The 12,104-nt window shown below is 51.2% G+C and overlaps 2 protein-coding genes across 7 annotated transcripts; both read left to right on the top strand.

Annotated features, from left to right (window-relative positions):
• Nucleotides 1-87: 87 nt before the first annotated feature.
• Nucleotides 88-3,661, top strand: isy1 (ISY1 spliceosome associated protein). Its single transcript, XM_077577048.1, is given in 12 exon segments — nt 88-236; nt 652-674; nt 1,786-1,837; nt 1,906-1,971; nt 2,040-2,082; nt 2,148-2,260; nt 2,320-2,437; nt 2,536-2,630; nt 2,632-2,659; nt 2,996-3,117; nt 3,247-3,339; nt 3,424-3,661. Coding segments are annotated over 12 exon segments (864 nt in total). The 5' UTR covers nt 88-233; the 3' UTR covers nt 3,532-3,661.
• An 811-nt stretch (nt 3,662-4,472) lies between these two features.
• On the top strand, nt 4,473-11,260 carry LOC144059658 (haloacid dehalogenase-like hydrolase domain-containing 5). 6 transcript variants are annotated; one of them, XM_077578900.1, is made up of 9 exons: nt 4,473-6,128; nt 6,866-7,069; nt 7,180-7,260; nt 7,337-7,430; nt 8,612-8,645; nt 8,714-8,885; nt 9,186-9,362; nt 9,460-9,619; nt 10,346-11,260. In XM_077578900.1, the coding sequence occupies exons 1-9, from the start codon at nt 5,983-5,985 to the stop codon at nt 10,499-10,501; spliced, it is 1,224 nt and encodes a 407-aa protein (XP_077435026.1). In that variant the 5' UTR covers nt 4,473-5,982; the 3' UTR covers nt 10,502-11,260. The 6 variants fall into 6 exon arrangements, with proteins under 6 accessions (XP_077435026.1, XP_077435027.1, XP_077435030.1 ...); XM_077578901.1 differs by having other exon boundaries at nt 4,635-6,128; nt 6,869-7,069; XM_077578904.1 differs by having other exon boundaries at nt 4,640-5,356; nt 6,869-7,069.
• Nucleotides 11,261-12,104: the final 844 nt, after the last annotated feature.

Here is a 12,104-nt window from a genome sequence, read left to right on the forward strand (position 1 = left end):
ATTTAAGATAACCCTAAAAATATAACTAGAAAATATTTTCTTTCATGTAACATTTGTTCCCTTATTGTGTCTGGATGACGTCATGAATCCAGAAGTAGCGGAAGTTGTGCGCTCGGCACTTCCTGTTTGTTGTCGGCGTGCTTCGGACGTTTTGGGCGAGCACAAGCTTCATTCCAGAAGAGAAGACATTTCCGAATTAGCTCTTCGTTGGCCTCCAAAAGTCTACAGCGGCGATGGTAAGAACTTTATCCAATCTCCACTCTGCTTATTAACATTTTAATGTTTAAATAGTACAAATATGAAGTAGAAGTCTGAAGCTAACAAGCTAGCATCGCGTTCTTGCCAATCTCGCGCTTCTGTGGACTACGAGCGATGATTTTAAGTGTGTACTTTCATCTTCCCATTTAAATGTTGAGCCGAAGTTTTCCCTGAGTTGAAGTGATGCGTCGAATGTGTTCATCCTGATATTCTTCATGAATATCTCGGGAAGCAAATGGATCGCGTCAGTTAGCTTCCACCAGCGTCCAATCATGTCAACCATTTGGATTCCGTGGACACAAATGAGCACTTTGAATTTGAGCAGATTAAAATATTGGTGGTCATCTGTAACTTGCTTGCTTGACACATTTGAAATCTTTTGCTATTTTACAGGCTCGAAATGCTGAAAAAGCCATGTGAGTACACACACACGCACACACTTGTCTTTGACTCATTTGGGGACATCTCATTGACGTGATGCATTTCCTAGCCCCTCCCCCTAACCCCAACCATAACCCAATTCAAACCTAAATCTCTAAAAGCGGGTCTTGACCCTCAAAAAGAGGTCCGAGCTTGTGGGGACCACCAAAATGTCCCCGCAATTTCAAGTTGGTCCCCACAATGGTAGTTAAACCTGGAAAAACAGGCATGTTTGGGCCCCACAATATCGCAAAGACAAAAGCACACGCGGGACGGACGTGTTGTCAGAATCACAATCATCTTTATTGGCCAACTGGTCTCAACAAGGAATTTGCGCCCGACCACCATTCGGAGCCGCTCGCCTTCTCCGGCAAACAAAATCCTACGACACAAGTTGCAAGTAGAGAGCGCGATTCGTCCATTGACGTCCGAGAACTCGTCTTGTGATCGAGCTGACGCGGGGACCGAAATTCTCCAATTTCAATGAGGGCCGTTTTACTGCAAACTATGCAGAGTGACAAAGCTGCAGCAATCGATGACCATAATCGCGTCACAATGGAATTCCGAGTCAAGTGGGGAGGGTGCGTGGTTGGGAAGGAGCTGGAAGAGGTGCTGACCCGGATGCCGAGGGTCCTGGCCTTCTCTTGGTTCCTGCAGCGTGCGAGTCCTCCAAAAATGGCTTCCCAGGAACTTGACCATCTTGAGGCCTGAGACAAGTTTGCTGAAGTCCGCCATCTTTGCCGTCTTCAGCGTGTTGCCATCTGGCCCGTTTGGCGACCTGTCAAGTTTGCGTCTAGCGAGAAGAGCAGCGGAACTGAGACGCATCCTTGGGGCGCCCCGCTGCTGATGGCGTGCGCTGTGGACGATGCGCTCTCCCTCCGCCTCGCTTGCGCGTTCCTGCGGCAGATGTGCACAGCTGGAGGAGCACACAAAACCGCGTGCTCGCTGGCGGTCGTCCATTTTGTTGGGGGCGGGATTAGGGAGATGGTTTGCCGTTCTGCAGAAATATCCAAGATGTGCGTCCGTCCTCGCTGATTGTTTTGTCTCATGTCGTCGTCCCGAATGATGAAGACGTCCAAACGTGTCCCTCGTCTTGTTGTTTCTCAGGACGGCGTTGGCTCGCTTCCGGCAAGCTCAGCTGGACGAAGGAAAAGTCAAGGTTCGTCTGCGCTTGACCTCTTTTGACTATTTGCGTCTCTTTGCCTCATTGTGTGTGCGTGTGCGCAGGAGCGGCGGCCGTTCCTGGCGTCCGAGTGCAACGATCTTCCCAAAGCTGAGAAGTGGAGGAGACAGGTTGGTGTCGCTCGCCTACTGGCGCGCCGCCGGCAACTTAAGGAAATGTGTGTGCGTGCGTCTTTCAGATCATCAGTGAGATTTCCAAAAAAGTGGCCCAGATCCAAAATGGTGAGTAGAAGCCCCAGCGCCGTCTGTCCGTCTGTCCGTTTGCCTGACCCCGCCTCTCTGCTCAGCCGGTCTGGGCGAGTTCAAGATTCGAGATATGAACGACGAGATCAACAAACTGCTGAGGGAAAAACGCCACTGGGAATATCGCATCCGGGAACTGGGAGGCTCCGACTACAAGGTCTGGCGCCGCCGTCCTCAAATGTCATCGCTGTCAATCATTTGTGGTGCGTCTTTCAGCGTTTCGGACCCCGAATGCTGGACCACGAGGGTCGCGAGGTTCCCGGCAATCGGGGCTACAAATACTTTGGGGCGGCCAGAGATCTGCCCGGGGTCCGAGAACTCTTTGAGAAAGAGCGTAAGTGCGTGCATGCTAACATGCTAACAGCGTTTGCCGGCAAGTCACGTGACTTGCCGGCAAACGCTCAATTTGATGTGTGTGTTGCCGACGGCCAGCCGCCCCCGAGCTGCGCAAGACTCGCGGCGAGCTGATGAAGGACGTGGACGCCGAGTATTACGGCTACCGGGACGAAGACGACGGCGTCCTCGTCCCCGCTCGAGATGCAGCACGAGAAGCGAGGTGACGCACGCACGCACGCACGCACGCACGCACATCCAGTCAATTCAAACATTTGCTATCGACAAACTTCAAATCTGCTTTTTATTGTTATTTTTTTCACATTCACACAAAAGATGACAACAACAAAAATAAATCTCTTGTCAAGTTCAACAAATACTAAAATGTTACAAAACAGTCCAAAGTTCTGCTTGCCTTCGAAAAGATGAAGATGTTGAATTTATTGATTTGTTTTGTTGTTAAATTGGCAGATTGATCCGTTTTCATGTTTTGTTCTACCAAATATTGCCATCGAGTCTGAAAACTCCACTTGCGTTGAATGTGTGTGCGTGAGTGTAGCAGTGTGTGAGGCGGTGCACAAATGGAGGACAGACCGCGAATGTTTTCCGTCAGGAGACAAAAAAATCTCACATGAGGAAGCCGACGACGAGCCCAGCATTTACTCGCTCGCCAACCTGCAGGTCACTTTAAAGCACACGCACACAAAGCACACACACACAGTGAGCTCCAAACTGCTCACGTGACAATTGCTACATCACTGACGCCCCCTGCTGGTCATGTCAAGCATGACTAATATTGTGTGTGTGCAGGCCGACGAGGACGAGCAGGCTCAAGAAAATATGGAGGGAGACGAAGGAGGCGTGGCCTTCTTCGCACACGTGCCCGTTCCCTCGCAGAAAGAGGTGATGTGCGCACACACGCACGCACACACACACACACACACCCCACTTGTGTGTCCCGGCATTGATTGCGTGCGTGTGCGTCAGGTGGAGGAGGCGCTGGTCCGTCGGAAGAAGATGGAGCTGTTGCAACGTTACGCCAGCGAAACTTTGCAGCAACAAAGTCAGGAAGCCAGAACGCTGCTGGGACTGTGACGTGCGCACACACGCGCACGCGCATGGCCGTCGTCATAGCGACCGCTTTCATTTGCTCCACTTTTCCACTTTGTCCTTTTGTTTTTTTTTCAATAAAAGTCAGTGGTGGCCCGGCGCCGCTCCCTGGTCAGTAAGGACATTATTGATGGCAGACCGACGTGATTGACGGACAACGACGACGTGATTGACGGACGACGACGTGATTGGCGGCTGACGACGACATGATTGGCGGACGACGACGACGTGATTGACGGACAACGACGACGTGATTGACGGACGACGACGACATGATTGGCAGCTGACGACGACATGATTGGCGGACGACGACGACGACATGATTGGCGGACGACGACGACATGATTGGCGGACGACGACATGATTGGCGGCTGACGACGACATGATTGGCGGCTGACGACGACATGATTAGCGGACGACGACGACATGATTGACGGACAACGACATGATTGGCGGACGACGACGACATGATTGGCGGACGACGACATGATTGGCGGCTGACGACGACATGATTGGCGGACGACGACGACATGATTGGCGGACGACGACGACATGATTGACGGACGACGACATGATTGACGGACGACGACATGATTGGCGGACGACGACATGATTGGCGGCTGACGACGACATGATTGGCGGCTGACGACGACATGATTGGCGGACGACGACGACATGATTAGCGGACGACGACGACATGATTGACGGACAACGACATGATTGGCGGACGACGACATGATTGGCGGACGACGACGACATGATTGGCGGCTGACGACGACATGATTGACGGACGACGACGACATGATTGACGGACGACGACATGATTGGCGGACGACGACGACATGATTGACGGACGACGACATGATTGACGGACGACGACATGATTGGCGGACGACGACGACATGATTGGCGGCTGACGACGACATGATTGGCGGCTGACGACGACATGATTGGCGGCTGACGACGACATGATTGGCGGACGACGACGACATGATTGGCGGACGACGACGACATGATTGGCGGCTGACGACGACATGATTGGCGGACGACGACGACGTGATTGACGGACAACGACGACATGATTGGCGGCTGACGACGACATGATTGGCGGCTGACGACGACATGATTGGCGGCTGACGACGACATGATTGGCGGACGACGACGACATGATTGGCGGACGACGACGACATGATTGGCGGCTGACGACGACATGATTGGCGGACGACGACGACGTGATTGACGGACAACGACGACATGATTGGCGGCTGACGACGACATGATTGGCGGCTGACGACGACATGATTGGCGGACGACGACGACATGATTAGCGGACGACGACGACATGATTGGCGGACGATGACGACATGATTGGCGGACGACGACGACATGATTGACGGACGACGACGACATGATTGGCGGCTGACGACGACATGATCGGCTGACGACGACATGATTGGCGGACGACGACATGATTGATGGACGACGACGACATGATTGGCGGCTGACGACGACATGATTGGCGGACGACGACATGATTGGCGGACGACGACATGATTGGCGGACGACGACGACATGATTGACGGACGACGACGACATGATTGACAGACGACGACATGATTGGCGGACGGACGACGACATGATTGGCGGACGGACGACGACATGATTGACGGACGACGACATGATTGGCGGACGACGGCGACATGATTGACGGACGACGAACGATGACATGATGCAGCCATTTTGAACCATCTGCGGGCAGCGGCCATTTTGCTACTTGCTTTCCACTAAAAATGACATCACAGTTGCTCGGGTAACTAGAAATCCTTTTTTTAAGCTAACGATGCTGCTTGCTAGTTGTCGTGAGAAGTGAGGCCACAGGCGGCCATCTTACGTTGCCACTCCCTAAGGCCGCCTCATTTGAATACGTTCATTGATTACTCTGCGGCATTTTCCCCCAAAATGCTGCCGGCCACGCGCCTTTGTACCAAAAAGTCCGGCTGAGGCACTCCATGTGAATTTCATCGCTAATTGTAAGTTCACTCGTTTGTCTTCAGATCGTACAAATCTTTGTTTGACCTTTTCCAAAAGAATGCGATGATAAATGTTGTCCGAAGATTGGCCTGCATCGTGTTGTCAGAAGCAACAATGACATGAAAGCGAAGAGCAAGAAAAAGGACGCAAAGTGACACGTCTGGAATGTGCGGGTCGTCGATGGCTTGATTGGTCGCAACGTGCCACGGCATGTGACGGCGACCTAACCCGAGTCAGCAGCGTTCAATCACGCACAAGTGGCCCTTTGTTTGCCCGAGCTACGCTCAGCTTAGCTTTTAGCTCGTCACGTTAGCAATTAGCCCTCATCGTGAGCTACATGCTAACGTGTGTGACCGTGTAAACGGAAAAGCGACCGTCAGGTCTCGCGAAGCCCCGCCCCCAATAATGACGTCACCCAGCAGCACTCGTTTAATAAGAGCGGACAGCAGACGCTCTTGCACTTCATCATCATCATCATCAACGTCGTCATGTGGTGCGCTCACCTGCAGCGCGCGCTCAGGACGGCAGCGCGCTCCACTAACGCTCTGCAGGTCAGTGCGTGCGTGCGTGCGTGCGTGCTGAAGGCAAAAATTGGAGAAAGCAAAACTTGAGCAATGACGGAGCCAGGACGGAAGCCGACCAGACGTAACTTGTCATGCTGCGTCCATTTGTTTGCTGATGTGATCTGAAAGTGGAGCCGACTCGACGGCTCTGTTGGCGCTTTTCAACTTGAAGGCGAAACTTGCCGGCAAGATGAATTCTGGCGGTATTTGTGAGTTGGCAAACTCCCGACAATTCATCTCTTATCGCTCCCGCGGATCCGTTTGCAGCCGACCTTTTTTAAGGTCGACCCAATCAGGCGTTGTTTAGGCAGGACGAAACCAATAAGCGCCGATGGCTGGGGGGGGAACAAACAAAGCTAACAGACCAATGGATGCTGCAATGAATTCTGTTCTCGCACAATGACTCGCCGTTTCCTTGTTGATTCTTGTTTCTTGCATTTTTGTCCGGTAAAGATGTTCGTGTTATCCCCCCCCCCCCCCCCCCCCCCCATCCGTTGCCTTGATTGGGCAAAACCAAATGTGCAAAGATGCATCGTCCAATCCGCTCCCAGTATTGTACAGCAAAAGTCCCGCCTTTCCCGAGCAGGTGAACTCCCAGATTGATTATGTGAAGAATCCCAATTGCCAATCAGTCTGGCGAGGTTCCTGGGAGGCCGCCGGTGCGAAATGTTTCGGGGGAGGAGATGATCGAGGTTTGAAAGTGCGGCCTTGTGATGTGACGGCAGCAGCGGTGCGAGGCGGGAATCCTGCTGGACGTGGACGGCGTGCTCGTGCGTGGCGGCGGCGTCATCCCGGCGGCGCGGCGAGCCTTCCGGAAGCTGCTCGACGGCCGCGGCGACTTCCTGCTGCCCGTCGTCTTCGTCACCAACGCCGGAAGTTGCCGGCCCGAACGCAAAGCGCAACAGCTGTCGTCGCTGCTCGACGTGCAGGTGGGCCCTCTGGGGGGCGGGGTTTCCGCTTTCGTGTGCGTGTGGCGACTGGGCCGCGCTTGTGACGTGTGTTCGCAGGTCAGTCCCGATCAAGTGGTTTTGTCCTACAGTCCTCTGCAAACCCTGACCGCCTTCCACGACAAATGCGTGCTGGTGTCCGGCCAGGGACCGATCACGGACATCGCGCGCACGTATCCTTCCTCGCCTTGGCCGTCACTGCCGGGCTCTACTTTGTTCTGGGACCCTCCCTTGACCCGAGCGAGTCAGTCTGGGTTTCAAGAAGGTGGTGAGCATGGAGCAGCTTCGAGAACAGCACCCCCTGCTGGACATGGTCGACCACAACAGGACGCCTCAAGCAGCCGTACGTCCGCCGCCGCCGCCGCCTTAAAATTAAAATTATTTAATAAAAATTAAAAAATAAATGACTAAAAAGTGAAAATAAAAACGGATATTAAAAAATATCATTCCAAAATGTACCCCCCCCAAAAAATTTTTTTAAATATTTTTTGTTTTCCCTTTTAGTCATTTATTAAGTCAATTGCCAAAATCCAAAAGAAATAAATGACTCAAAGTGGAGAAAAAAAAGAAAAAGAACTGTATTTATTTATGTATCTTGAAGAAGGTTGTGTTAAAAATACAAACTTTTGCGTGTCAATAAATCAAATGATGAGATTTCCGTGAACAGGGTTCCTTGCAAGGACATTTATTCCGGAGGCCTCCAGTCACATCATTGAATAGAACCAGAATCAGTTTCATTCAAGAATGACACCCCCCCCCCCCCCCCTTCGAAGAGCGAGCTCTTTATTACAATCAAGTTTGAAAGAAACATGCCTCTTTCTCCTCCCCTCATGAATAAGTAAATATGTTATATAACAGAAGAAAAACAGAATTTTCAGCACACAGTTCACACCAGTTTTCATCTTTTAGACAAAATATACTCAGTGTACTTTTCGTACTTTTTCCCAAAACAAAATCTCACAAACAAATTGAACTTGACAGCTCCTAATGTAGTATAGTTGTGGGAGCTGTGTGTGCGTTCTCTCTCACGAACAGAATAAGTTTTCACGCAGGACACTGAGAAGGAATTTTAGACAAAACAAGGTACCAGTTTGGTTAAGGTCAAGTTATATTGAGTTCAACACTATTTCAGCTGCTCTGCACATCTCTAAAACATTTCAACATGGTTAAAATAAAGAATTAAAAATGTTAATAATGCCAACAATCTATATAATAATAATTCATCAAATTTGTATAGCGCTTATTTGGACACTCTTAAGACAGCTGAGAATGTGAAGTGACAGCAATAGTAAAAGACAACAAGATGAAGGAAAGGCCCGATTTGTTTTTAGGAGGCTTTTGACGAGTCGAATGGATTGTGGGAGTGCTCATCAATGTGACCTTTGACCTCATTCAAGTCCTTTTCATTTAGATTGTCAACTCTTGTGGTGGAGGCGGTCACTTTTATCATAAGTTAAAAAAAATAAAATATATATATATTAAAAATGAACAAGTGGACGATATGTGCTGTTTTTTGTCTTGCAGTCCAACGTCGGGCACAAGTTCCCTCAAATTGAAGGTACGAGCGAGCACCTGCACGCCATCTTGTCGCCGGCTTGATGCCAGCGTTTGTTGACGTGACGGCAGCCGTGCTGCTGTTCGGCGAGCCGGTGCGCTGGGAGACCAATCTTCAGCTGCTGGTGGACGTGCTGCTGACCAACGGCCGCCCGTCGGACGCTTACGATTGGTCGCCGGAGCAGCTGCCCGTGCTGGCCTGCAACATGGACCTGCTGTGGATGGCCGAGGCGCCTTCGCCGCGGTAACAACCAAACTCACTTTTTGCTAACATTGATCAGCTCGCTACAAAGGAGCCGGCGTGTGCGCCATGCGCCGGCCTGCCGACGTTGACCTCCCGACCTTCCCGACATCACGCACGACATCAACAAGAAAGTCAAGTCTTGAAACCAAATCCGAAGTTTGCCTTCCGCAACATACGTGCTCGTTAGCCTTAGCATTTAGCTAGTGGCCCGTTTTCTTTGAGCAGCTCAAAGCGTCTTGATCATTTGTCCGGGCGCGGCCATTTATGCCAAATGTGACGTGCGTGCGCGTGCGTGGGCAGTTTTGGCCACGGCATGTTCCTGCTGTGCTTGGAGTCGGCCTACAAGAAGTTGACGGGACGAGAGCTGAGCTACCGGGCGCTGCTGGGGAAGCCCAGCCTGCTCACCTACCGTTTCGCCGAGCGCGCGCTCACGCACCGCAACCGCCAACACAAAGTCCAAACCATCTACGCCGTCGGGTAAGCACGACTGCGACCGTCAATCGGAGCCGTTAGTGTCATAACGAGAATGTCGTAAGAAATGGTGCAAATGTTGAGTGCGTTTTGTGTTTTTCAGCGACAACCCCATGACAGACGTTTACGGCGCCAACCTTTACAATCGCTACCTGGCTCAGCAGCACCGCCAGGCCCCCGCCAGGACGGCGGGCCAGGAAACGTCGAGTCAGCCCGCCGAGGAGCCGGCATCCGTCGCCGCCACGCGCTGCCGATCCGTCCTGGTAGGTGGCGACCCGCCGCAAAGGTTCCGATTGGCCGAGCCCGCCCGACCGTCAACCCGATGCCGATCGTGTTTCGCACGCTTGAAAAACTCGTGATGCGCTTGTTGGAAGAGAAAAAGGGGAGCGTCGTTGCTCATTTTTGCCAGCGGAGGGCGCACTAAATGATGAGGTCATGTGACAAATCTGTGTAGCCCCTCCCGCATTTGATTTCATTTCGCAAGAGATTTTTTTCGAGATGTTCGATTGCAACGCCAATAATCAACTCTTGAGTCGTTGGCGAAACCGATAACGCGTTCCGATATATCAAATGTGTCCAACGAACGGATGCGTGACGATGACACGTCATATAAAGCAAGCATTTTTCCTTCCAATTGCAAGAAGTGAATTTTCCTTTCTAAACTTGCAGATTGTAAAACGGAGGTTGCGAGTAGCGGTACCTGGTATTAGTAGTCGCCCTTTGTGTCAATAGATTTGCATCATTTTGTCAGCCTCGCTTGGCGAGACGGGACAAATGATGGAGGTCAAACTCCACATTTGAGTTGAGGGGTCTCGCTGGGACGTCAAGTGGGGTCGCTGGCGCCAGCACCAGCCGGCGTTCCTCCATTTTGTTTGAAAAGTCAGCAAATGATCCCAATTTGAAAGCGGAGCGCTTGATGTCAAAGACGCTTGAGGCGTTTGCTGAAAGGCGTGCTTTGACGCCGCGCGCGTGCTGTGCTTTGCGGCCAGGTGTGCACGGGCGTCTACAAGCCGGCGTGGGCCCGGGACGACGTCTTCCTGCACGGCCACCGGGACATGAGCGCCGAGGCGGGCCTGCTGGAACCCGCCTTCGTGCTGGACGACGTGGAGGCCGCCGTCGACCTCGTGCTCCGCCGACATCTGTGACGCCCGCCCGCCATCCGACGGCGGCAGATGGACGGGTGTCGAGCCGACGGCGGGAGGCCGCCGTCTACGTGGCTTTTAGCAAATGCCTTCCAAAACCAATCCCCGCCATTTTGAATCTTTGCGCAAAGCAACGGTCTCCGTGTGCGTTTGTCGAGCCTGACTTGGGGACTCCTGCCCGTTTGATTCCGCTCTCCCCGTTTGTTCTTTTTGACGTCTGAAGCCGGGACCCGACGCACCTGCCCGGCCGACAGGTGAGCCGAGGTCAACCTCTAGCTTGGGTTTTGCGTTGGCGGGCCGAGGTAGACGTACAACAGGCTGCAGGCCGCAAGATGGCGGTCGAGAGAACCGCCATCGAAAAGGGCCAAAGTACAAAATGGCCGCCAGTGAATTGGTGAGGTGAGCGCGGGTTCGTTAGACTTTGCATGGGTGGAATTGGAATTGTGTTCAAACTTTTATGCTCGTCACAGGTTTGTTTAAATTGATATATTTGGACCTTTTTATTTAAAAATTTCATAAATCTTGTTTGGTCCAAATCTAACTTTTAATAATTAGTGTTTCAAATAAATGTATTTGTCTTCCTATTATTTTTTTTTTTTACATTTTAACATTGTTCTTGTTTTGTACTAAAAAACAAATGATTGTCCTAATTGTGAATTCAGTAATTACCAAATGAATCATGATTAATATTTTCTTCATAATTGACAAATGATTTTTAAAAATGTCATCTTTTCAAATAAATGGTCATAAATTATTCACCAATTCGCTTCACTTTGTTTATCATGCATGAAATGTTCGCCTTTTGCGTGTGCGTGCGCGTGCTAATACCCACTAGCTTGTATTGATCATTCTAATGCACGTGGCTCCCAAATGACCAATCAATTATTAGACCGTCTTGGACAAAAAAATGCATTTAATCATTGAAGTTCATCGATTGTTGACGTCTGCAGCTTCTCAATAAACGAAAATGTCCTCACACGATCGTTTGGGAAGAAACGGACGTTTTCTATCGCCCAGTTGATCCATTTTGCATTTCAGGCCATTTACGGACGTCACAGTGGCTGCTGCGGTTGCACAGAGGTTGTAGTTTGAATCCAAGATGGCTGCTGTGTGCATTTTGCCCTGCGCCTGCGCCAGTTCTGAAGTGTCGTAAATGAGATCTTGTAAATGCCTGCGGTGCATTTCAAGTGGAGCCCGCAAATTGAAGTGAAGTTCCAAAACCCCAAAACGTGTTCTCGGCAATTGGGCCATCCCCGAGGGAGCGGTGAGCAGCAGCAGGAACGGCGCTCGGGGATCATTTGGTGATCGAACCCCCCAATTCCAATCCGTAATGCTGAGTGTCAAGCAGGGAGGCAAAATGGCTCCCATTTTGACAGTCTTCGGTATAACCCGGCTGGGGTTTGAACACACGACCTCAGGGCAGACACTCTACCACTACGCCACTGAGCTGTTTAAATTGACCATTGACACCTACAGATTCAGTCTAAATCAGAGGTGGGCATGGAGGGCCGGAATCCTGCAGGTTTGGGATGTTTCCCTTCTCCAACACAGCTGATATGTGATCAGCTCATCAGCATAAGGCTGATAACGATCCTGTTGATTGGAA

This window comes from Vanacampus margaritifer, chromosome 10, assembly GCF_051991255.1.
Source record: "Vanacampus margaritifer isolate UIUO_Vmar chromosome 10, RoL_Vmar_1.0, whole genome shotgun sequence".
NCBI lineage: Eukaryota > Metazoa > Chordata > Actinopteri > Syngnathiformes > Syngnathidae > Vanacampus > Vanacampus margaritifer.